Below are 26778 nucleotides of genomic sequence, written 5' to 3'. Positions count from 1 at the left end.
GGACCAATTTCTGTTGGAGAGAGAGACAAAGCTTGTCTCTCACCAACAAACATTGGTGCATAAAAGATATTATCTCATCCACCTTATCTCTCTAATATCCTGGGGCCAATATGGGACAACACTAGTGCATTAAACCCTGTAAAGCCATCCAGATTTCTGAATTTTCCTTCATATTGCAGAACAAATATTTATAACTGTTGCAGAGTCATCTCAAGCTACCCAGTTCACTCAATGTCACAATCCAGTTTTGACAATCCCTCAATTGAGTTTTTTGGAACACAAAGTGTAAACAAATAGAAAATGTAATGCTTAGTAGTTTTTAGTAAGTATCACCTGTTCACTAATGACTTGGAATTCCCTCATCTCATCCTCTGTTAGTGGAGCACAGGTTTCATCATTTTCACTGTCTTCCTGCCAACCCATCTCCTTTAACAACCTTAAAAAAAAAAAAAAAAAAAGACAACATTGTGACATTTATATCAAACATTCAAAATTCTGCTTTTAGAACACTGCTCTCAAATTTTGAAGACACGTATCTATTTAAGCATTCAACAATACCCAGTTGCAAAAAATACATACTTCATTAGGTTTTTGACTCAGTGGGAGTTTGTTGCTTTTATTTTATTTCACCTATGCACACAGGTTGAAACATGAGCTTGTCCTTCAGAGTTATTCTGATTCTTCAGTAATGCCTATATTTGTAACTTTGATTAATTTCCAAACATGTCTAAATGCTAAAGGTGAAGCTTTCAACAGATTTCAAAAATGTGTCCGCAATACCTGGCACTTGAACATACCAACTGTGTAGTTAGGCATGTCACTACCAGATTTACACATGCAGAGATAAACTGCTAACTAGGAGGCCCATTGAAGAGATACCCATAAAAATCTACTTTAAACAAAGACAGACCACCACCAAGTCTCATACCATCCTGAGTGAGGAGGCAGGGACATATTGTTTACATAACAGACAGCATCCTTGTTTCTGACCACTCAGAATAAATCATATGATCTTTTTTCTAGGGCTGACAGGAGTGCTCTATCAGTCTAAAAATGAACTGAGGGTTCTCTCCAGAAGTATGGCAAGAAGGAAAAACAAACAGACTAGAAGCAAAAGACCAAGAGAGATGGAAGCTGAACCACAGGCAGAAAGTTAGAATGTTGGTGTCTTAAGACAGACAATGTGTTAGCAATAAGGACCTGAAGTTCATTAAACTATTGCCATTAGCAAGGAGATTTAAGATATCTGGGACAACTGTCGATGGGCTCAAAATAGTGGATGCATTAATCTGTTAAGACCAAAATTCAGATTCCATGCTTGAGCTAGTAACATTACCAGATGGTGAAACATACAGCTTTATAATAGGATAACCCAAGAGTAGTTTTTCAGTTCTGGAAAACGTTATAGATCTACAAGGACTAATGAACTCACATTGGGTCTGCTTGTATCACTCGAAGGCTTTACTCTGCCCCAACTCTTAATACCTTATGGGACCACTGTGTTAGAGAAGGTGGCATACAGGAATTGTTCCTTGAAGAAGGGAAACAATGAGAAGGATCTTCCCCCAACCCCCATTTGATACATAGTGACAAACATGTTCTGTTCACTTTACTTCGAGAACCACATAAGAGTCCTCCCACAAGTCAAACACCATCAAAAAAAATTCTAGAAAAGTCTATTCACAGGGCACCAGTACAAGGAATCAGGACTGTCAGCTCAGTTTACCACACCAATAGCGTATGCACAGAACATTTTCACTACAATCTAATCCCAGAAAGTCATCTTAATCTGGAAAGCTGTAGAATACTTAGATGAACACTGTTCAACATGTGTCACTGCCTTACCAGAAAGAATGCATGCAAGGCTAACTAAGATTCCCTCTACTTGAGAATGTTTCTGTGGAAATCAGTCTAATGAGAACTCCAAAAGCCCAAAATGTGGTCTTTTAAAATTGATAGTGTATAAGAGAACCAGTACAGGCAAATGAAACCTAGTCCATAGGGCTCTGTCCAAACATTAAAAATGTCAAACAATTAGGTTTTTAGAAGTACAACCCACGAGAAGTTATATTTTAAACCAATTAACTATGAACTCAATATCACAGCATTAGTTTTATCCATATATTTAAATTACTTACGTTTATATCAGTCATGAATAGGGCCCTACCAAATTCATGGCCATGAAAAACACGTCACAAACCGTGAAATCTGGTCTTGTGTGCTTTTACCATATAGTACACAAATTTCACAGGGGAGACCAGCGTTTTTCAAATTGGGGGTCCTGACCCAAAAGGGAGTGGCAGGGGGATCGCAAAGTTATTTTAGGGGGGTTGTGGTATTGCCACCCGTACTTCTGCACTGCCTTCAAAGCTGGGCAGCCGGAGAGTGGCGGCTGTTGGTCGGGCACCCAGCTCTGAAGGCAGCACCCCGCCAGTAGCAGTGAGGAAGTAAGGATGGCAATACCATACCGTGCCACCCTTACTTCTGCACTTCTGCTGCGGTGGCTCTGCCTTCAAAGATGGACTCCTGGTCAGCAGCCGCCACTCTACAGCTGCAGCAGCACAGAGGTAAGGGTAACAGTACTGCAACCCACCCCCTACAATAACCTTGCAACCTCCCTCCTCCCACAAACTCCTTTTTGGGTCAGGATCCCTACAATTACAACACCTTGAAATTTCAGATTTAAATAGATGAAATCATGAAATTTATTATTTTTAAAATCTTATGACCATGACATTGATAGGGACATGAATTCTGAAAAAGATGCTCAACAGCCACCACAGGCATTGATATAAAGTACATACCTATGCTCTGCCTCAAGTGAACTTGAAAGGACATCTGTCTGAGGGAAAGTTGAAGACCGAATGATCTGTTGAGAAATCACTGAAGCATTTCCATTCTCTTGAGGAATTTCATTTTCAAAGTTTCTGTTTATGTCCCTCTCATGATGAGAATTGTTGCTGTTATGCAAATTAAATGAGTCATCCTGTTAAAAAAGTGCATTAAATATACATTATATATAATTCAAAGGAGACATTATCCACGAAGTAATACTCTGACAAACTGTCATTTTTCTGGGATTCTGTACCATTTAAAATTAGCTTTAAATGGAGAAACTCACCATCAATTCACAAAATCTCTTTATTCATACTTCTAAATATTTAAAGTTAGAGGTACTGGATTGCCTGCAGCAGTGGAAAAGGGAAGTTAGTTACCTTATTGTAACTATATTTCTTTGAGATGTGTGGTGCCTGTCTGGATTCCACTATAGGTAGGTATGAAATCCACGAACCTGAGACGAAGATATCTTGCAATCAGAGTCTGTTGGTTGATGCCTGTGACTCAGCTCGCCTCCATGTGGATTGACTGCATATCCAGTTCCTTCTCTGCCAAGAATCTCGTCATGTTCCAACACAGAGGGGAAGGGATGGGGACAGGGTAGTGGACAGGGACCACACCTCTTGAAGAGCTCATTATAATAAGGTAAGTAACTTCCTTTTCTTCAAGTGCTGGTCCCTATGTGTATTCCATTGTGGGTAACTGACGAACAGTACTCAGAGGAGGAGGGTGTGAGAATGCTAGTATAGCTGCATGTAGAACTGCTGTGCTAAATGATGCATAATGTCTCGTGAATGTGTGGATGAAACTATACAGCTGCCCTGCAAATATCAAGCAGGAACACCTCTTGAAGTGATGCAACTGAGGCTGCCTGTTGCCTTGTACAGCAGTGGTCCCAAAACTTTTTCAGTTGCATCCCCCTTACCAGGTCCACATCCGTACCATCAGAGTAGATGTCGATGGTAGTTCCTTATGGAGCTCTGATAGTATTGCTGGTAAACAAGTCTCCAACCTGATTGTATTTGACAGTACCAGCAATTCCCAGTACTTTGAGTCCCAGTGTTTCGTTTTAATTGGTGCTACAGTTGGTGCAGAGGCTGGTACCGAAGGACCCTGGCCCCTATGTGCCTTCTGATCTGCCCATAAGGCTTGGGGGGAAGAGGAGGTCATAGATTCTTGTGGCTTGGGCATACTTGTCCACAACTTGGAAAGGGCTGGGGATGGATCTTTCGTCCTAGAACAGGGCGGAGAAACTTTTTGGCTTGAGGGCTGCATCGAGTTTCCAAAATTGTATGGAGGGCCATACACAGCAGAGGCTGTGTCTCCCCAAACAGCCAGGCGGGGCCCGGCCCTGCCCCCATCCGACCTCTCCTGCTTCTTGCCCCCTGATGGCCCCCCGGGGACTCCTGCCCCATCCAACCCCCCCCCATACCCTGACAGCCCCCAGAACCACTGCCCTGACTGCCCCCTGCCACCCCATCCAACGCTTCCTCTCATTCCTGATTGCCCCTTCCCAACCACTGCCCCATCCAACCACCCCTTCTGCCTGACTGCTCCCGGGATCCCTGCCCCTGACTGCCCCCCGCCATCCCATCCAACCCCTCCTCTCATTCCTGACTGCCCAGGACCCCTGCCCTATCCAACCACCTCTTTTCCCTGACTGCCCCCCACCGCCCCATCCAACCCCTCCTCTCATTCCTGACTGCCTCCCTGGGGATCCCTGCCCCATCCAACCACTCCTTCTCCCTGTCCCCTGACCACCCCCGGACCTCCTGCCCCCCGCCACCCCATCCAAACCCCCCCCTTCCTGACTGCCCCCGGGAACCCCTGCTGCCATTCAACATCTGTTTCCTGCCCTCTGACTGCCCCGACGCCTATCCACACCCCCGACCACCACTCTGAACCCCCCTGCCCTCCATCCAACCCCCCCTCCCAATCCCTGCCCCCTTACCGCACTGCCTGGAGCACCGGTGGCTGGTGGCGCTACAGCCGCGCCGCCCAGAGCACCAGCACAGAGCACCGGGTCAGGCCCCAGCTCTGCAGCTGTGCTGCCCCAGGCGTTTGCAGCCCTGCCGCCCAGAGCACTGCGCCAGCAGTGGAGCAAGCTGAGGCCGTGAGGGAGGGGGAACAAGAGGGGAAGGGCTGGGGGCTAGCCTCCCGGGACAGGAAGTGGCCCGTGGGCCATAGTTTACCCACCTCTACCCTAGAAGGTGTATGGGGGGAGGGGGAGAGGATCTGCTTTTAAAGTTTGAGAGAATGCTCTTTATTCTCATGACAGGGCCCACACAAAGGTCATTTCCTCTGATCTTTTCTGCTCTGGAGTCAGACAGTAGTAGGCAGCACGCTCCTCGATGACTGGCCAAAGAACAGTGGGTCTCCCCTGCACAAGTCTGACTGGGGCCTTATTGCATGCACCACAATGTGCTTCTGAAGCTGGAGTTCTCATGCCTGCCACATTCAGCTGGGAAAAGAGCAGCTGATACTGCACTCAGTAGAGATAGGAACTTCTCCAAGACAGAGGCAGTGCTGGTGGTTGTCGCTGACCTAAAGTGAGCCAGAGCAGGAGATGCAGTTTTTGAAGCCTGGTATTCTGGACATAAAAGTCAAGTCACATGCTGGGAGACAGAGAAGGTTCCCTGGGGTGGGGATTCTAACTAAGTAACTAGGAAACTATCAGAAAACTAAAAAAACAAATAACTAAATATTTATAGAAAGAAGACAAAAGATGAGCTCCGGACAATAGTCTCTGGTCATGTGCAGTAAGAAGGAACTAGAGAGATAGTCCGTCCGACCCATGCCCCTTATTCCTTCTGTGTGGAACACAAGGAGAGCAGGGGTGCAGGCACAGCCCAACAGATACTGTTTGCAAGAATTTTCCATTTTAGACACATAGAGTTTATGTATATCCATAGGCCAGAAGAAGTCTCTTTCCTGCTGCTTATCAGGCGAGTATGCAGGCCACATTCTTCCCCACCTGTTTCTGCTACTCAGTAACTTCTAAGCCACTTCTCTGAGCCCACTACAACCAGTCCCTTTTGCAACCAATTTATCAGACTCCTTAATCAGTGCGAATTTTCACTCCATTACATGAAAAAATCTGATTTTACAACAGCAACTCATGCTCTCTCCATAGACAGCTCCACTGGAGTAACTTCATGTATTTGCCATTCTAGAAAACCAATCACCCTATTATGCACAGCTGCCTCCAAGTATCCAGGCAAACACTGAGTGGTGGACATTAGTATGAGAATTTAATCTTCAAGTATTTAAAGAAAGAACTTAAACATCTGTTTCCCCTTTCCCATTTTGAAGAATTGATAAATCCTCAAAGTATTGTTATAACAATAGTTTGCCTCATAACTAAGATTACATGCATGTTAACCAAATATTCTATGATGAACTGTATCACTAGCAGAGATCTCCAGAAGGGGCATTTCCAGATCAGCTCCAGACACTATAAGGTTTCTGATGTGGCATCCATGCAAAATGCAGGCACCATTTCAGTTTTGGAATTTCAAAGGGGCTCTTTCGACATATGCACTGCTCTCAGGTATGTTCTGTATAAGATATATTCTCTTCCATTCTGTTAGAAACTGACCATCAGAACATCCAAAATATAATGAGGAAAAAAAAGATGTGTGTTAAGTGGAAACGGCCCACCATCTTAATGGTTTCTGTCCATTAGAGGAGAGAAGGGGATTGACAGACTAATATAGTTCTGAGGCATTATTCTATAGGTAGGTCATCAGATCTGAGAGCCCCAAACTGGACAATGTGATAGGTTCCTTTATGAGTACTTAAGATAAAAATAATGCTCATGTGGCTTTACCAAGGATAGGGGATCAATTGGAACCTCTTCTGACTATCCAGATACCTGAGTGACAGAGGAAAAAAGTTTCGAAAGAACTCTGTAGAGGCCTGGAACCTGAATCTTTTAGGGGCCAATTGTTTGCATTAGTAAGCCTGAACTGAGCAGAAAACTGAACAATGCTGCAGAATCTGCCACACCATAAATTTTCAATAAAAGGTGTTTCTTTTCTCAACGACAGCCCTATGTTGTCTTGGTCAACCACTGAGATCCACTGATTACACTTGGCACAGGACTTGAAGCTAGGAATCTTCTTTCTTCTGTACATACCATTTAGTAAACACTAAGCTACCACCATTTACCACCAGACTATTCGTAAATTCTCACAATTTAGATTAGGTTCAGTTTAGACCAGGAAATGAGGGAACTACTAAATCAATATACTTGCAATTTCTCACCAGTGGCAGAAAATTTATGTCCAAAATGAGGACATATACCATAATGCTCCAGAACAGAAAGGCTCAAATCCTTCTACAATGACAACAGAATGTCTATTGCAGGAGCTAGATAGATTCATGGAAGATAGCCATTGATGGACCTATTAGCCAGGATAGCCAGGAATAGTGTCCCTAGCCTCTGTTTGCCAGAAGCTGGGATTGGGTGACGGGGCATGGATCACTTGATGATAACCTGTCTGTTTCATTCTCTTTGGGGCACCAGGCATTGGCCACAGTCAGAGGACAGGATACTGGTATTGATGGACCTTTGGTCTGACCCAGTATGACTGTTCTTATGATAGTGGGTCAATACCTGAGCAGGTAGCGACATTAAAAGATTATTCATCTTTTCCTAATATTAAATAGGCCTGGGATCCTGACCTCATTATTGTTTTACACTTTATATTTCTAGAAATTCTGTCATGGCAAGTTATTTTTTGCCGTCGTAAGTGTTCAGGGAAAGTGAAAGTCTTGTTACAACAAAATAAAACAATGTATGTGTGGTTTGAGATGTATTACAACTATATCTGCAACAGTTGGTGAACCGAACTACCTTCTCTTCCCCAACATGATTCTCATCTTCATGTTCCTCTTCAACTCTATCCTGTTTCAAGGCCTTTAAGAATTCACTCTTCTTATCAGTGCGCATTCTTGTCAATTTTGTTAATCGAGGCTGATTAAGTTTGTCAACAGGGGATGAAGAATTTGACCGATTACACTAATGCAGGGGGTAAAAAAATAAGAACACTGAAAAACTGGCAAGTAAAAGACAAATTTACTGGATAGGACACAAGACAAAAGTTCCTTTTACTGAGCAAGAATTAAAAATTTAGACCTACTATAGTTTCACCTGCATCCAGATTCCAGAACTGACTTAGTATGCTTACATAATAAAGAGGGGAGTTTATTAAAATTCCCCACTACCCATGGGTAGTGGATATATTCTGTGCGCACCCACTGATAAGTCAAATTTGGAAGGTATTCGAGTATTGCCTCAAAGGCGGTACTTCTGGAATTGTATCACACCATCAGCAATTTTTATGTTCAACACTCTCAGACTTGACTTATCTTCTAAACCATCCACCTCTCCCTTTCCAAACCCATAAAACAGGTCGGCAGGTATTGCCAATGCTTCAGGTACGTAACACTGGTAAAGTTTAAATATTAATATTTAATCTCAGATTAAATCTTGTCTCTCTCACAAGCAGAAGTTAGGCCAGTAAAAGCTTTCAAGCTTAAACAGTGCTCTTTTTCAGGTCTGAAGACAGTCCGGACAAATCTGACGAAGAGTTCTGTGTAAACTCAAAAGCTTGTCTCTGTCCCCACCAGAAGTTGGTCCAGTAAAAAAAGATTACCTCACCCACCGTGCCTCTAATACCCTGGGACCAAAATGGCTACAACACTGCATAGAATAGTCTTCACTTATAGTATATAGCAGGTTACTCAGATTAATCTCAAAATTTTAAAGGGATCTGATGCAAAAAAATACTATACCTCTTTCACTGAATTCTGTGACACACTAAAAGCCTTGGCAGTTGATTTGAAAGCATTAAAGTTGCCAATACCATATGAAGACTCATGAGGGAATGGAGTCCCAAGTTTATTCTCTTTTGTTTGGCTTTTCCACTGTGCAGGCTAAATGAAAAGTGAAATCATTAACATCTGCTTATTCAGAAAAAGCAACATGAATAAAAACAAAAAATAAAAAATAAATTCTATAAGACAGCACAAAAAACTATTTTCTTGTTAAAATAGTTTACATTTGATTTATGAATTATTTGGCGCTTCTTATATCAATATCTTGTTCTGTTAGTTATCGAAACAGACAAAATTAAATTCAAAAGCTGTGTGCAATATTCTGTAGTATATCTAGCACTGCAATATTAAAGAAATCATTTTCAATAACTCAAAATATTTTTCACCCTCAAATAACTTATTCCATTACATACAAAGCATGTAAATTCCTGAAGTGAGGTAAGAATGAATCTAACACGGAGGCATGGCTTCATTTAAAAAATAAAAACAAACAAGACGAAAATGGCACTGGTGTTATGTTTATTTTCAATTACTTCAGTAACAAATAGGCTCAATCTTTTAATGATTTTATTCAACTGCCAGCCCTGCAAATTCAGGTTGAGCTCTGAGAGTCAAGCTGCATTACTTCAGTCAAACATTACCAAGAGTACTGCAGACCAAGTTACGCCCCAAGTAATACCTGTGCAGACCCTTTATCTTCACTCTTAACTCATTCAAGGCAATGCACTTTAGAAGGAATAATCTGACCTACTCATCACACCAGTGGATTCTAAATTTAACCAGAACCACTGGGGGGAGAGGGTGTGGAATAGAGCTTGCTTGTCCTTATGGACAAACTTCATTAAAGCCTCTACTGCATGCATGGGGGCAAAGGAAAATGTTAGTATGTATTAAAGGATTGGATAGAAAAATACTGAAAATATATTCACATTACACAAATTAATTGTGTCCCTTCAACTTTCACCTGGAATACACTGTTCAGTTCTTATCATCCTACCTCAAAAAGATGTAGCAGAAATAGGAAGGCTCTAAATACAGTTCAGAAAAATGTTCAGTTATTTTTTAAGTATAACCGTACTTAAACATGGTAATGCTACATGAAGCAGTAGTACTCCCAGATATGAGACAAGTGTATCAAAAATTAGCGCACATTTCACAGACTACTTATGCATATTTCCAACAGAGTTCAAACTTACCTTTGCAGGTGGAGTAGCAGGTTTAGGGACTAATCCTTTATAAACACTTGTACCAGTTCCATTCTTGACTGGCTGTGAATGAAGACCTCCTACTACAGGGAATCCAGATATTTGTAAATCTTTTGTACTACCCTTTTTAATGACCAGCATTCTTGGAGATCTAGATTTTGGATTCAGAGGATATTCTATATAGAAACAAAAGGAACATAAAATAAGTCAGAGAATGAGCCTTCTCCCTAATGTTTCAGGATACAAAATGCTGGGTGGCAGTGTGGTCCAGGGAAAAAGAGGCCAGGGAATCAGAAACTGAGGAGTTCAATCTCAGATCTGTCAATAACTAATGTGGCATGGGGCACATAAAGTAACTGTTCTGACTCTCAGCTGCCATACCTACAATACCCTACTTACCTCACATTTGTTGTGAGAATTAAAACTTGTGAATTGTTATTTACATACACAATTATTAATGCTCCTGAGAAACAGTGCTAAATGTTTACAAACATTTTCTTCCCTCTGGTACATTACTTTGCTAATTCAAAACCAGAGACAGTGTTTGATTTTGGTAATTTTACATCTGAATGTTCAGATGACAGTTATATAGCTGCTGAGAGAAGATGATGTTTTTCCTGCTTATTTTTTCAACAACTGACCAGGGCTAATTACCATTGCACTTGCTCCTGAATGATGGCTCATAGCATAGACTAAAGGAACAACTCTCCCACATGAACAGAAGAAATATGGCACCCTTGAGCTTTAGAGCAATAAGTGTCTCTCACTCATTTCCTGTTTCAAGTTTATTATTTCACCTCAACATGCCTCAGTTGTGGAAAGTACAATAAAATGCACTATTTGCATTTACTATCCGCTTTAGGGGTGAGACACATTTTATTTGAAAGACAGCACTTAAGGTCATTAATCACGTTGGCTTAGAGACATGGCATTCCTTTATAAAATGAAACTCAAATAAATTTACATAACTAAGAAATGATCACACTAAGTCTTTCGCACTGAGGTATTCTACTAAAACTCTTTCATTAAAAGATATTGGATAGACTATTTTTAACTCTAAACGTTACTACTCCATTTCTATTAGAGAAGCTAATTTAGGGCTCATCTATTGTTAGCACAGAATAAGCAAGGGTATGAATTTAAAGCCCAACAGCTATTCCACACTGGCTCCCTGATGATGCTAAATTGCAAACAGGCGCTCTTAGTGCAGATTAAGTGTCCACATGAAGTTAGAGTAGCATCAGCAAAACCAGTTTATATATAATACACTAGCAAAGGCTACCTAAAAGTCAAATCATTATGCTGTTCCTTTTATTGTTGGTAAGTGTTAGCAAATTAAGTATACTATTTGTTACATGGTAGTTGAATATTTTGTTCTTGTAGAATTTAACTTTATGTGAAGTCCTTCAGAGCATGGAATAAGCTCTGTCACAAAGTGAAATAAAATAATGGAACAAAAATTATATTCCATTTTGATCCAGACTTTAATATGCAAGAATACATCTACGTGAACGACAATACCTTCCAATTGTCTTGCATGTTAGTTTTCTGTTAATTTGAAGGAAATCTTAAATTGGAATAAGAATAGCCAAGTATACTTTAAGTTTGCAATTGCAAGACTGTAATGAAATATGAAAGATGCCATTTCCCTCTAAAATCAAGCAATGCACTGCAACAGCAAGTTATCACTGTAGTTTACGCTCGTGTGTTTGGCAAATTAAACTATTTCTTGCCTTTCTTGTGAAGATCAATCTGACTGTAGCTTAACACTCTGGAAAGCTCATTCTTCAAATCTAAGTGAACTGTTTCCTGTTCCATTGATGCTACTAAGTTTGCAAGGATCTAGCAGTAGCTATACAAGAGGGTGGCCAAACTGTGGCTCACAAGCCACATGCGGCTCTTTTACCATTAAAGTGAGTCTCATGCAGCCCTCCCTCCTCCCCCTACCACACTGAAGGGGGAGGCTCGGGTCCTCTGCCTTGCAGCGAGGTGGTGGGGTAGGGGCTTCTGCCCAGAGTGGGGGAAAGAGGGGGTGGTCATCTTGGGGGTTCAGCAGGAGCCAGGCTAAAGCCCTAAGCCCCAACAGGCCCCTCCTGATGGGCTGACGGATACGCTGAGCCCCAGTCCCCAGCAGTTGTGCCCCAGCTCTCAAACTTCTGATTGTCAGATGCAGCTTGGGGGGGGGCCAATAAGTCTAATTTTGTAGCCAAGCCAGAAAACTCTTGCTGACCTTTCTGGCAAAGATAAATAAGTGGGCTGATTTTCAAAAGTGGAAGCTGCTGGGTAGACATCTAAAAATGTACTAGCCTAACTTTAAAATAAGTTGCTAAAAATCTTGGCCTGTGTCTGTATTGCGTTCTAAAGATGTGAAACTGTACAGCTGAAGTAATGCAGAGTTAGCAAATCTTTTGAAAAACAGCACTCATTTCTCAGGTTTCAGCTTTGACATCAGTAAATCCATTTCTAAATAGCAGCTTTTATGCATGTTTAACAGAATGTTACATTCCTCAAAAAGGCAGACACTTGAATTACTCAAAAGAATATATTCTCCAAACAGGCATTTCTTGTATTTGTCAACCTGTTACTGCGAATCATGTATCTGTGGCACAAACTGTAAGCTGGCAGGCAGCTACACCAGCTGGGAAAGGTAAAATAAAGCCCAAACTACAATTCAGTCCCTCTCCTCAGAGTTGGCTTTATTACCAGAAAAAAAATCAGAATAAGAGCCCAGCTACTCAAAGCACTTGCTCCCAGGCACCAGAGGCCTTTCCAACTTTCAGCAAGACAAGGGGAGAGGATGCACTCTTCCCCCTGGGCAGCTGTCTTGGCTATCTCGTAGGTCTTCTGCCAGATCCTCACAGAGGAACTTCCCTCCAAGTCTTACCTCTAACATCATCTTCCAAGACTGATCCAGAAGCATTCTTTTATAAAATCTCCAGCTGGCAGTCACACAACACTTGGTCAACTGAGCCCTCTTCATCATGTGCCCTGCCTGGAGACCAAATCCTAGCAACCCGTTGACCAAAAGATGCCTTGCAGATGTGCTGACCATGCCTGTGCTTACAAGCCAATGTTTTGTTACACAATTATAGGCAATAAGCACTGTTTTCATAAAGGAAAGGTAAACTAAATTTTTGTAAGGCCTGGAGTCCTTTTGACTTCAAATTATGTGTTTGTGCAAAACAAACTAGTATTGTTATATCAAAAACAAAAACCCCTCACACACCTCTTTTCATGATTTAAAACAATCATCTCCAAATCTTTACTGTATTTTCTATACAAACAATCAAAAACACTTACCCCATACACCTGCTGCTAAAGATTTATTCTGGTTTGGTTCTCTCTCGTATTCAGGATTCAGAGAGGGCTGAAAGGAAAGGATTTTTTAAATTATTGCTTAGTTGGTTCAGAGTTCAAGACTGATTATGAATTAAATTTAGTACTGGAGAATCACATTAAAATTCATTTCAAATGTGAGATCCTTTGTCAAAGGAAATCAGTTCTTAAATAGACAGGACTGAGGACAGACCCAGTTTTGTTTCTGAAACAGACCAATACTTTAGCTGAATGTAAATTACTGTATTTTCCTCTGGTGCCTAACCCCTCTCCAATATCATATCCTTCATAATGGGCTTCACACTGCAATCAAATGTCATTTTGTGGACTATCCAGAAAAGGAGGAGAATGGTGTTGGTCATCCAGAACAGAAAGGCTCAATTCCTCTTACATCCTGCAATTCCCAGGTTTCACAACTCAAGAGGAGGCTTCCAGCCTGGGTTTCTACATGGCAGAAAGGCTACTTAAGTTATTCTACTCCCAGTTTCTGAAAAGAAAGTTGTGTAGAATTTATTATATAGTACTTACCATGGTAAACTGCTGTAAAATATTGTAGTGAAGGATTTGGAACACACCTATATCCCAAAAGCTATCATCTATAAACATATTAAATAAGTACTATACTCAATAATACAATTACAATAATAAAAGGAGGTAAGAATAGAAACAAGTTAATGGACAAACCACCAATGCCCTCTTACCTATGGAAAGGGTGATCTCTGTATAAGATGAGCTGTAACTGGTGAAATCTCATGAAGTAGCTTGCATAATGGACAAAATGGCACTTGCAGAAACAATGAAACCTTGATTATAATTACAAGTAACTTACAAAATCCTCAGCCTCAAATTGCTTGGGTTCTTCCTTGTCTTCCTTTTTCCCAGTTTCATTGTCAGGTACATTATTTTCATGCAGCAGTCCTTGGCTTTTTCCAGAGTGGAAAGTGCTGGTACGAGAGCGGGAACCTCCACTATGGTATCCTCCCCCACGATGGTGTATGTTTTCTGTCCCATTCCTGCCTTGTGAACGCCAACCATTTTTCTCTTTTCTCCCAAAATGTCCTTAGATTTTTAAATTAAAAAAAAAAATTTAATTACAAGCAGTTTTGAAAGAATTTCTACATTGCAAAATTGATACAGAAAGTTAAAAATCATGAATGAACCAAATACCATTCTATGCTCATTCTGGATCTGATAGAATAGCGAGTTTCTTTTCACTCATACAGGCAGGAGAGTAGGATCTCTACCCTGTACTAAGGAGACGAGTTCAGTTTCAGAGCAAGACAGGAAATAGATGGCCCCAAAGGAGCTTGGTCTGACAATTAAATATTGTCAGGCCCCTCTCCTGTTTGCCCATGTATATGTTGCTGTCTACAGCATACACTAGCTGGGTATTGATATTGCTCCTTTTCAAAAGAGCAATACAGTGCACCCAGTGGCACACTGCTCTAACCAACCCTGGGCCATCCTACCTGCCCTGAAAGAATTGCTCTTGTACCACATACCCCTTGCATTGCTTCCAGGGCCGGCTCTGGCTTTTTTGCCGCCCCAGGCAAAAAAGCCTCCTGCCATCCCCCCAGTGCAGCAGGGGAGGGTGACGAGCCCCGGCCAGGGCTCTCCGCTCTCCCCGGCGGCCGGAGCACCGCACCACGCCGCCCCCCTTCAGATGCCGCCCCAAGCACAAGCTTGGTGGGCTGGTGCCTAGAACCAGCCCTGATTGCTTCCATTCTCCGTTGTCCTAGAGATTCAGCCTTCCAACGCTAAAGCATTCAGTGCTTGCATATTAAGAAAGGACAATGTCTATAGGTAAAATACTCCTGAGGGAATTCTTCGACAAAACATTTAAAATTCTGCACACAATATTTTAAAATTCTGCAAATGTTATTTGTCAAATAAATGTGGAGGCTCCAGCATGGAATTGGGGAGCACAGGCCACTGGCTGCACAGAGATGGGAGATCACTGTGCAGCTCCCCTCTGGGACACAGATTCAGTGGAGAGGCTGCACCCAACCCTGACACAACACAAGAACTGGGCCTGCCCCAGAAAAACTCTAGAGCCCTGCCCCTCCATGTCAAGTGCATCAGGTATGGGCAGGGAGGCTCAGCAAGACAGGATACAGGTGGGGAGGGGCTTAATGTGTGGAGGATCCAGGTGTGGGTTGATAGGGTTCTGTGTGTGGCAATCTGGGTACAGGCGGCTCAGTGAGGGATTCGGGTATGGGGGGGAGGGGAGATCTGGATGCACAGGGGCTTATTGGGGGTTCTAGGTGCAACAATAATGGGACTCTGCAGGAGGGTCCAGGTGAAAGTGGTTGGGGCTCTGCATGGAGGTCTGGATGGGGGCCGGTAGGAGAAGATGGAGCTTGGCAGAGGAGTCTGGGAACGGAAGTCTCAGTCGGGGGGTCCAGATGCTGGGGGAGTGGGGTGGGGATCCAGGGTCAGCTGGTTGGGGCTCGGTCGGGTGGGGATCCGGGTTGCTCATGGGGGCGGGGAGGGGTTCCGAGTGCAGAGGGAGTGGGGTTCGTCAGGAGGAGGATCTGGATATGAGGGGGTCTGGATGCAAGGGGGTTGGCTGGATGGGGGAGCAGCTCCCTCTATAGGGATCCCTCCCTCTGCAGCTGAGGAGCAATGGGTGCAGGAAGCACAGGGAGTAGTTTGCAGAGTTTCCTACAGCTGGGGAGAAACCTCAGGGTGGGTCTGACATGGCCCCAGATGTCATGCTGGGGAAGAGGAAGTCCCAGCCCAGCCAGGACTAGCAGCTGAACCTGGCGCAGTGTAGGAGCCACCAGCCAGGTCTTCCCCAATCCCACCCCCCGCCCCACAGTGATTTATCTCTCTGACAGCTGCCCTGGGCACCCAAAACATACTGCTGGGTAGGTGGCATGACCACTCTTGTGGCTTCCCTTCGCTTCCCTATCAAAGTCAAATCTGCGGGGGACAAATGCTGCACATGCGCAGTGGCGCGGAATTCCCCCAGGAGTAGTAAAAGACATTAAAGCTCTATAAAAAAGCTTATAAACACACAGCACCAACTGACATGTTATTTAGAAACAAAATTATACCTCCATTAGGACGTCCAATACTAGGATCAAACCCATCTGAAGAGTTGTGTCGTCTGCGGTTTGCTTCATAACGATTCTCTGTCCATGATAAATTTTCAGAATGCTTTTCAAAATTCAGTGATGACTGGAAATGAGTACAAAGAGTACATTAATGAACATAAGAACGGCCATATTGGGTCAGACCAAAGCTCCATCTAGCCCAGTATCCTGTGTTCCGACAGTGGCCAATACCAGTGCTTCAGAGGGAATGAACAGAACAGGTAATCATCAAGTGATTCATCCCGTTACCCATTCCCAGCTTTTGGCAAACAAAGGCTAGAGACACCATCCCTGCCCATCCTGGCTAATAGCCATTAATGGGCCTACTGAACTTATCCAGTTCCTTTTTGAACCCTCGAGTACTTGTGGCACCTTAGAGACGAACAAATTTATTTGGGAATAAGCTTTCTTGGGCTAAAACCTACTTCATCGGATGCCCTGTTATAGTCTAGGCCTTCACAACATCCTCTGGCAAGGAGTTCCACAGGTTGACTCTGTACTGTGTGAAAATATACTTCCTTTTGTTTGTTTTAAACCTGCTGCCTATTAATTTCATTTGGTGATCCCTAGTTCTTGTGTTATGAGGAGTAAACAACACTTCCTTATTTACTTTCTCCACACCAGTCATGATTTTATACATCTTGATCATATCCCCCGTTAGTCATCTCTTTTCCAAGCTGAAGAGTCCCAGTCTTATTAATCTCACCTCATATAGAAGCAGTTCCATACCCCTAATCATTTTTGTTGCCCTTTTCCAATTCCAGTATCTGTCTTTGAGATGGGGCGACCACATCTGCATGCAGTATTCAAGATGTGGGCATACCATGGATTTATAGACGCAATATGATATTTTCTATCTTATTATCTATCCGTTTCTAATGATTCCCAACATTGTGTTAGTTTTGACTGCCGCTGCACATTGAGTGTATGTTTTCAAAAAACTATCCACAATGACTCCAAGATCTTTGAGTGGTAACAGCTAATTTAAACCCCATCATTTTATATATATAGTTGGGATTATGTTTTCCAATGTGAATTACTTTGCATTTATCAACATTGAATTTCAGCTGCCATTCTGTTGCCCAGTCACCCAATTTTGTGAGAAACAAAACAGAATAGTCTGTTAGGATCCAATAAAACAAGCACTTTTGGTTATGAGAAGCAAAATAAAAACTTATGGGAAAGTTGACAACAGGAAGTTTCTTTAACCTCTCTCTCAATTCACCATAGGCCATGTATTATGGCAGATCCCAGATAAACTAGAAGGGAGAATGAGCAAAGATTTTTAAGTTTTTTGATTCCAGTAAAGAGCACTAGAAAACTGCTTTAAATTGAAAGTATTCAAGTAAGCCAAACCAATGCTTTTACTAACACTCATGTGACAGATATGGCAGTTTTCTCAAATATACTTGGGAAATCTTACTGAATTAAGTTTAAGTATCTTTGGGGCACATTGTATTAAATGAATGATTTATCTATTATTGTAGGCCGGGATTGTATGTAACCTCTCAAGGGGAAAAAGTAACAGATGTGAGACCTGGAGGTTCAAAACTGGTACTGAACAATGGACTTTCGAATTAAAAAGTATTAAGTGGTTTTCCTGGGGAATATCTAGGGGGGAGGTGAACACAAATTCTTCACGTTTGATTATGCAAGAACCTAGCCTATGCAAGAAGCTATGCCCTGAGGAATGGCCCATTGTCTGCTGATCACCTGCTACATGAGGCCAAGATCAAACCCCCAAAGTGTATAAAGGAAAGACTGAACTATTCATGGTGTTCTGAGTCTGAGACAGCTATGGACTTGTAAGCATGGGGGAAACCCAGTGGTAGGTTTTGGAAGACTAACACCTACCCGAGACCAAGGTTGGCATTGGGGATGACCTCTGGTAAGCTTTCTAGCATGTGTGTAGGTTCTTTCATGTGTTTTCTCTGTAATGGTTTCACCTTAAGAATAAATGTGCTTACTCAGGAAGAGCTGCGTGGTAACTTGTGACTGCTGGCAATTACACTGTTCATACTCTTTGGAGAGAAAGTAAAGCACAGACATTGGCCTGTTCAGGCAGCCTGGCTTGCTGAGGATATCACAGCTCAGTCAAGGAATTGTGCAGCCTGGAAAAACCCTGGTCAAGAGGGAGACACAAGCGTCTGTGCCCAAGAGAGAACTGCAGCCAGAAGCCTAAAAGTGGGCTCCCTTGGTTAACCACAAAGGGGGAATATAGGTAGCATTGCCCTGACCTGTGACAGCTCATTCCTCAACAGAACGAGTAGGAGTATGCATTACATCATTTATCTTTGCTACTGCTTCTACTTAGCTATGCTGCTTCTTTGATTGGCTGATTTAACATGACTGCATTTTACTAACATGGCCTCCTAAAAATAAAGGACTTTTTTTTTAAATTCAGTTGAACTATTCAGAAACAGAAAAAAAAATTTAAAAAAATAAAATAAAATAAAATAGGGAGCCAGACATTTATTTTCCCCTTGACATTTTCAGCGGTTCAATCCATTATCTGTGGACCTAAAACTTCTTTCAGAGTAGCAGCCGTGTTAGTCTGTATCCGCAAAAAGAAGAACAGGAGTACTTGTGGCACCTTAGAGACTAACAAATTTATTAGAGCATAAGCTTTCGTGGACTACAGCCCACTTCTTCGGATGCAGGGAGAGGCACCCCTTCCCCGGCCCCAACCCAGCTCAGGACCTGCCGCAGCTGGGGGAGGAGCGCCCTTCCCACAACCCCAACCTGGTCCCAGGCCCAGATCTGCAGCAGCCAGGGGAGGGGCGCCTCTCCCCTGGCCGTAGCAGCTCCCCATCTGGCCTGGAATATGGCTTTAAGCACGGGTGGAGACATCGTTGTGGAATTCTTGGGGGAGGGACTAGAGCTTAGAGAAATCAGACTGCCCCCCCCAGAAATCCCAACATTGCTCTCTTTAAATATATCAGAGGGATAAATATAAGGGAGGGAGAGGAATTATTCCAGTTTAGTACTAATGTGGACACGAGAACGAATGGATATAAACTGGCCGTGGAGAAGTTTAGGCTTGAAATTAGACGAAGGTTTCTGACCGTCAGAGGGGTGAAATATTGGAACGGCCTTCCGAGGGAAACGGTGGGGGCGAGGGACCTGTCTGGTTTTAAGATTAAGTTAGATAAGTTTATGGAGGGAATGGTTTAATGGTAAAACATATTAGCTGAGGAATACCGAGCAATGGCAGGTAAATAGTATAATGGCTAACAAGGGTCAGGCTGGAGACTCTTGCCTACATGCTCGGGGTCTTGCTGATCGCCATATTTGGGGTCGGGAAGGAATTTTCCTCCAGGGTAGATTGGCTGAGGCCCTGGAGGTTTTTCGCCTTCCTCCGCAGCATGGGGCAGGGATCGCTAGCAGGAGGGTTCTCTGCCAACTGAAGTCACTAAAACACAGGATTTGGGGACTTCATCAGCAGAGTCAAGGGAAGGGTAGGGACGGTTTTGTGGCCTGCAGCATGCAGGGGGTCAGACCAGATGATCATAATGGTCCCTTCTGACCTTAAAGTCTATGAGTCTATTGGACCTTTTTTCCTGTCCCAAACGGAAGGAGCAGGAGGGAGCGCAGGCTGCCCCTCGCTCTGCAGAGGTTCCAGCCAGCATTGGTGGGAGGCAGTGCTGCTCCACGCTGCTCTTGAGAGGGGCAGTACCTGACAGGCCCAGCCCAGCCCAAGGTTGCAGCCTGTCAGCGGAATAGCGCAGGCATCACAGTGCCTTCGGGTTGCACATTCCAGCCCTGTTCTGTGAACTGTCACTAATAAGGCCTTGATCCTGCAAACACTCAAAATCCAGCACAGCGCACAGCCACTGACCCCAAGGGGGCTGCACATCTGGAAGCACCCAGATGTGAGTAGGGCTCAGGTGATGCCTAGGTTTGTGCTGGCCCATTGCATAGAGAAGACTCTTACCCTCTGCCTGATGGTGGCTGTAGAAGCTACTTGTGATGCTCCCAACAGTGATGCAAGAGTGGGAGCACCACCCTCAGGTGCCCCTCCCCCTCTCCCGGCCCCAACCAATCCCAGCCTAGACCTGCTGCAGCTGGGGGGGGGAGAGGTGCCTCTCCCCCCCAGCTCAGGTGCTGCTGCGGGGAGAGAGAGCGAGCTGTGGGGAGTCCTCTCTGCACCATAGCCCCAGGGCAGCCTGCAACCCAATCCCCACATCCCCAGCCCCACCCCAGAGCCCAACCCCCCAGCTGGACCCCTCACCCCCCTGCATCCCAACCCTCTGCCCCAGCCCTGGCCCCACCCAAGAGCCAGCACCCTCAGCCCCCAGCACCCCAACTCTCTGCCACAGCCCTGAGCCCCCTCAGCTCCACCCCACCACATGAATTTTGTTATGTGCACCAATATGGAGGTGATGTTCTGTTTGGGGCCACCTCTTTGGACACTGTACTTTAAGCCTCCAGAATCTGAGGTCTCTAGGCACACTCTTGCATGCATGCTATTATGTTCTCAATCAGATTACCCAACTGTCATTCCTCATCTGGAGGACTGTGTCCAGTTTTAGGCCCCACACTACAAGAAGGATGTGGAAACATTAGAAAGAGTCCAGCAGAGGGCAACAAAAATGAATAGGGGGCTGGAGCACATGATTTATGAGGAGAGGCTGAGGAAACTGGGATTGTTTAGTCTACAGAAGAGAAGAATGAGGGGGGATTTGATAGCGGCTTTCAACCACCTGAAAGGGGGTTCCAAAGAGGATGATCTAGACTGTTCTCAGTGGTAGCAGATGATAGAACAAGGAGTAACGGTCTCAAGTTGCAGTGGGGGAGGTTTAGGTTGGATATTAGGAAACTTTTTCACTAGGAGGGTGGTGAAGCACTGGAATGGATTACCTAGGGAGGTAGGGGGAAGGGGGGGAATCTAAGTTATGCAACTTTAGCTATGTGAATAACGTAGCTGAAGTCAACCTACTTAGATCAACTCACTGTGGTGTCTTCACCGCAGTGAGTCGACTGCTGCCGCTCCCCCGTCGACTCTGCCTGTGCCTCTCGTCGAGCTGGAGTGCAGGAGTCAACGGGAGAGTGCTCGAGGATCGGTTTATCACGTCTAGACTAGACGCGATAATCGATCCCCACTGAACCGATCTCTGCCCACTGAAGACATACCCTTAAAGGTTTTTAAGGTCAGGCTTGACAAAGCCCTGGCTGGGATGATTTAGTTGGGGATTGGTCCTGCTTTGAGCAGGGGGTTGGACTAGATGACCTCCTGAGGTCCTTTCCAACCCTGATATTCTATGATTCTAAGGCAATTTGGGTAGCTCCACACAAAACTGGTAATTTTTTGTGCAAGTAACTAGTTTGCTGACTAAAAATCAGAAGCACAACTGTCCACATTTCTGCATGCCTAACTTTCTGAAATTCAAATCCAAAACTGCTAATATGGGCAACAAGCTTTAATTTTCTTAAAATCAGGTAAACAATAGGAGGCAGCCACGACCAAGTTTTGAAGTTTGGAGTTTTTCTAGAAAAATTTCAAAATCAAACCTGGAACTCCCTTCCCAACACCACCTACAATGCTTCCTCCCTGTTTTCCTTAAAATACTCTCCCAAAACTCACTTCAAGCTTGCCTGAAAACAGTGAAATTCAATCAAGCCAATGATGATCAAACTTTTTTTGGAACCACCTAGATGCATACATTCACCTCCCACACAACCATACACTTATCTTGTGAAGTGTATTAACCATTCTATTCCCCAGAATCAACTTTCAATTAAATGTAGTGTGTCTAGCTCAGTGGTCTCCAACCTTTTTACACCCAAGATCACTTTTTGAATTTAAGGGCAACCCAGGATCTACCCCGCCCCTTCCCCAAATCTCCACCCACTCCATGCCCCCCCGGTCTCTCCCACCCTCACTCACTTTCACCAGGCTGGGGCAGGGGATTGGGGTTCGTGAGGGGGTGCGGGCTCTGGGCTGGGGCCAAGGGGTTTGCAATGTGGGAGGAGGCTCTGGGCTGAGGCAGGGGTGCAGAAGTGGGTGAGGGATGCAAGCTCTGTGAGGGGTGCAGGAGGGGGCTCCGGGCTGGGGCAGAGTGTTTGGATGCAGGAGGGGGTATGGGGTGCTGGCTCCAAGGGGAGTGGTCAGGGCTGGGGTACAGAAGGGGATTCTGGGTGCAGGAGGTGGTATGGGGTGCTGGTTCCAGGAGGGGGCTCAGGGTTGGGGGTACGGCCTCCCGCCAGACAGCACTTACTGTAGGCGGCTCCCGGTTGGTGGCGCATCGAGGCTAAGGCAGATTGCCTGCCTACCCTGGCCCCACGCCACTCCTGGAAAGGGCCAATGCCCCTCTGCGGCCTCTGGGATGGCGGCTGGGGGACATGTGGCTCTGAGTGCTGCCCCTCTTTGCAGGCACCGCCCCCAAAGCTCCCATTGGTCACAGTTCCCTATTCTCAGCCAATGGGAACTATGGGGGGTAGTGCTTGCAGGCAGGAGCAACGCACCGAGAAACCTTGTCGTCCGTCCCCCTAGGGCCATCCTTGCCCTGCTACACCACCGAAGATCGCGATCAGTGGGAGAGTCCCCAGGATCGACCAGTCGATTGCGATCAACGGGTTGGGGACCACTGGTCTAGCTGTTATGGTTGTGCCAAAAACCTTGAAAATCTGAACCAAGCGTAACCAATGCAAAGATGTCAGAGTCTGCAGACAGGCTGAAAAAAATAGTTCTAAGATGTTAAAGGAAAGGAGAGGGAGAACCTAATGAAGATCTACAATCTACCCTGAGTAGCTTCTTGTTTTGGTACCACAAGTGGCTAGGCATGGGAGAATACCACCAATTTTTGTTTTTTCCCCCCCAGTCAAGAAGCAGCCATGGCGAAGCAGGGCATCTGAGCTCCACTAAGGAGCCCAATAAAGCTCACAAGTGTATTCAAACTTCAGTAAGCGAGACCGAAGCCCAGCAAGCATTCACTGTAAAATCTGAAAAAGTACATCCTCATTCTGGAGTCTCAAGTGGAGGGGAACTCTGCTGCTCCCCTCCCCCATGTGACCTCTAAACAATACAGGTGTCCTATTTATTGGTGAAACATTAAAACCAATAAAAAGCCATAGCTGAGGGATAATGTTAAAAATGTTTGGGAAAGCAAGAAAACTATTCCGCTTCCAGAATTATAAACTGAACCTTGGAACAGCCTGCCAGGAAATATCTTTTCATCACCAGGGGGAGCTGCACTTGTTGTATTACTGATAACCAGTACAGGCAGACAGCAATTGTAGAAGGCAGCTTCATGTCTCATTTATACATTCACACAGAGAGCTTGTAATACTGCATTTAACTGAACTTAGTTAAAGGAATTTGATTTTTTTCTGTCCATTGGGCCTTTCACCCTTGGCATTCAAATAAAGAATGTGGTAATGTACATGAGAGTCACAAGCCTCTACTCAAATTATTAAATGGACAGTAGTGATCAGATAATAGAGCTTGGCTGAGAGACAACCTGGTTCATCTAAAGACAAGTAAGGAGTAAATATAAACTCAATATGTTTCTCCAAATAGCTCAAAAGTTCCTTTTGCTGTGCAATTAACTCTTCAGTGTGTTTTAACAATAAACTCCTTAACTGGCTAAATATTAATGACCCTTCTATTTAAAAGAAACGGTCAGTCCCATGTAAAAAAAATTATAAAGCTATAAAGGTTTAATATACAAGTTCAAACAATAAGTTTCTAATTTGTTGAAATTAATTTGTGCATATACTAAGTCAGGCAGTTCACATTTTCACCACACGATGGCACTAACGCGCTGTCAAGCTTGTGTTGGAGACAAAAGTAACCGTTTCGTAATCATCAGGATCTCTATTGTTAATATCTGAAAATTGAGACGTTATCTGGCACTCCATTCTTCCAGCAAAGAGAAACAAAACTGATATTCAACAACATGGGAGAAGAAAGCTTGTTGCTTAATACGAAGTAATACGTTAGTCTTGTAAAGTTTTCCTGCCTAGGTATAAAAAATTCTTTACTGAACTGTTGATTTCTTTTTTTTTTTTTTTGTGGGGGGGGCGCAGAGAGGTCAGGAGGGGCAGCTGGGGGGGGGGGTGTGCGGGCAGAGGGAAAGACAATAACAATCTATCATCCTCAAAAAGAAACTCCCAGCAATAGGTCAGGTCACATTTAGCCTAGCTGGAACATGGATCATGCATATTCAGACAATGTTCACAGAATCCTGACTTCTTGGTGTTGGGTTCTCCCAGTGCTAAATGCATTTTGTATTAGTACTCAGGTTAGCTATTAAGTAAAGAGGTTTCTGACAATGATGCATTAGCTAGAAAAAAAAGTACTGCCAACAGGTACTGGTGAAAAAAGCTTTGGTTCTTCAAAAAGAGCTTAAACAGAACCTACGCTAAACACATCTAGTGTAAGTGATCATACTTGTAGCATTAGATAGAGATGTTCACAAGCCGCAAAGTCGCTATCAAACATTCTCCAAATCCAGGGTGTTTGAATTCCTGAGGATCTATTTTCTTTATAAAAACCGTAATTAGAAATTAATTGACACCATAGGAGCTTGAAGGTCCTGGAATCTGAAGGACCTTGACACTATAGCTCACCATAAAGCATCAGAGAAGAGTTCAAATATGCTGTATCAAAATACTAAATAAAGATCTTGTTTATAAGCAATTAGAAGGTGAGAGATCTGGATCTGTACCTCTTGCTAATCTGTACTTTTGGTTTCAAACTAAGAGCTACCTTAGTGACTGCTCTGCGTACGTGGCTGCCTATACAGAAATCTGGAAGTTGGGATCAGAAGTGGAAGATGTGGTTATATTTAGACAAATAAACCTTCCTGTTCCTAAATTGTATGTTCTCATCCTAAATCCAGTATTGAACATTGCATAAAGACCATAACATGGAAAGCAGCCTGTAAATAAAGGGTGCAAGGTCCACAGAATACATTCCACCTTACTTTTTTTTTTTTTTAATTATTTAATGACTTTACAACAGGGGAATTTGAAGTCACATGATTACTATGCAAGGGTCATTGTTATGAAAGAGAAAACTCAGATATAAAAGGCTGAACACTAGAGTAGATTTCAGTGATGCCAGAAACCTGGCTTTTTCACTCAAAGTTGCTACTTCATAATGACAAAACAAGTACACCAACGGAGGGTGCTAAAAATAAATATCTTCACAAGTATAATAGAGGCTACTTTTTAAAATTTCTTAGGCTATCCTTGTATATTCAGAAGGACTCCAGAAAAGGTACCTTTGTTGATGATGGCGGAGTAGGAAAATTAAGCCAGGCTGGAGCAAAGTCATGCTGCGCCATTTAGGTCCAGTCTCTCCAAATCGGTGAAACAAGGCTTCAGCACCTCATGGCAAGTCTCTGTCATTGGCAAAAAAAGTTGATACATTTTAGACTTGTATCTTAACAATATGATGCATAATTTTGTCTTATATCCAACCATGCCTCAATTTTCTGATACTACTTTCAAGAACAAATCTACCCACAACCCCGTAATATCAGAGTTCCTCAAACACTAGTAACTGCTCTCCCAACACCTGTGAAGTAGGTAAGACACAAACCAAGTAACTTGCCCAAGGTCAGAAAGAAAATCTGTGACAGTCAGCTCCTACATCCCGGTTCAAGACCATCCTTCCTCTTAATTATAGAAACTCAGATTTGAAAAATGCTTTAAGCCTCTAAATCCATATTTAGACATCTAATAAAGTGGCTTGATATTCAGAGCTGAGAAGCACCCAACATTCTCACTAGAGCCAACGGAAATTGTGGAAGCTCAGCTCTTCTAAAAGGCAGGCCCCTTACTCAAGTATTCTAGAATTAAGTATCTCTGGCTTTGTAAGAATTACAATTTTACCGCAGTAGAGTAACCCTTTCAATAACTTCTCATTAGAATTTTCTCAATAGAAGTTAAATATAAAGTTTGTGGAGATTATTCCTTTTGATGATACAAAAATTTACTGTCAAATAAAGATCATGAGATACTAAAATTAAATTATAACTGAATCAACTACATACCCCATGTATTTTTTTACTCCGGAATTAGCTAATTAGCAACTACAGGAAGAACACACACTTTAACATGCATTAATTGAGAGCACAGAATTGTATTTTTGTACTATTTCATGATTCAAACATTTGCCATTTAAAGTGACTCAATGAGTATTTGCAAATGTGAGAAAGTACAAGAGTTTGAATAAAATACTGGAGAAAAAAAGTCTCAAGATAGTTCCTAAAATGAACAAAAGTTTTTAGAAATAGGTATATTTTTAGTTGATTTAGTAAATTAGTGGCTAAGGGCTTGTCTACACTTACAAAGCTAAGTTCCTGCAGCAGTGAGGACACTACCTATGCCAACAAGAGGGGTTCTCCCAATATATAAGTACTCCACCTCCGCAAGAGGTGCTAGGTAGATTGACTGAAGTGTCCTGTCAACCTACTGCTGTCTATACCAGGGGCTAGGTCCGTTTAACTGTG

General features: G+C 43.4%; 1 protein-coding gene across 3 annotated transcripts in view; it reads right to left on the bottom strand.

Moving 5' to 3' along the window:
• Window positions 1-26778, bottom strand: part of GPBP1 (GC-rich promoter binding protein 1) — a 65936-nt gene that overhangs the window by 1189 nt on the left and 37969 nt on the right. For 2 of the 3 annotated variants that reach the window (XM_034773977.1, XM_034773978.1), the window contains 9 exons: window positions 25546-25665; window positions 16280-16403; window positions 14050-14279; window positions 13185-13251; window positions 9876-10060; window positions 8638-8778; window positions 7697-7861; window positions 2805-2986; window positions 334-436 (listed from right to left, as the gene is read on the bottom strand). In XM_034773977.1, coding sequence (XP_034629868.1) covers window positions 334-436; window positions 2805-2986; window positions 7697-7861; window positions 8638-8778; window positions 9876-10060; window positions 13185-13251; window positions 14050-14279; window positions 16280-16403; window positions 25546-25608 — 1260 coding nt within the window. In that variant the 5' untranslated portion in view covers window positions 25609-25665. The other variant, XM_034773979.1, reaches the window with a different exon arrangement.

Source organism: Trachemys scripta, chromosome 6 (genome assembly GCF_013100865.1).
Source record: "Trachemys scripta elegans isolate TJP31775 chromosome 6, CAS_Tse_1.0, whole genome shotgun sequence".
NCBI classification, from domain to species: Eukaryota; Metazoa; Chordata; order Testudines; family Emydidae; genus Trachemys; species Trachemys scripta.
This window is presented reverse-complemented; position numbering and strand designations above follow the sequence as displayed.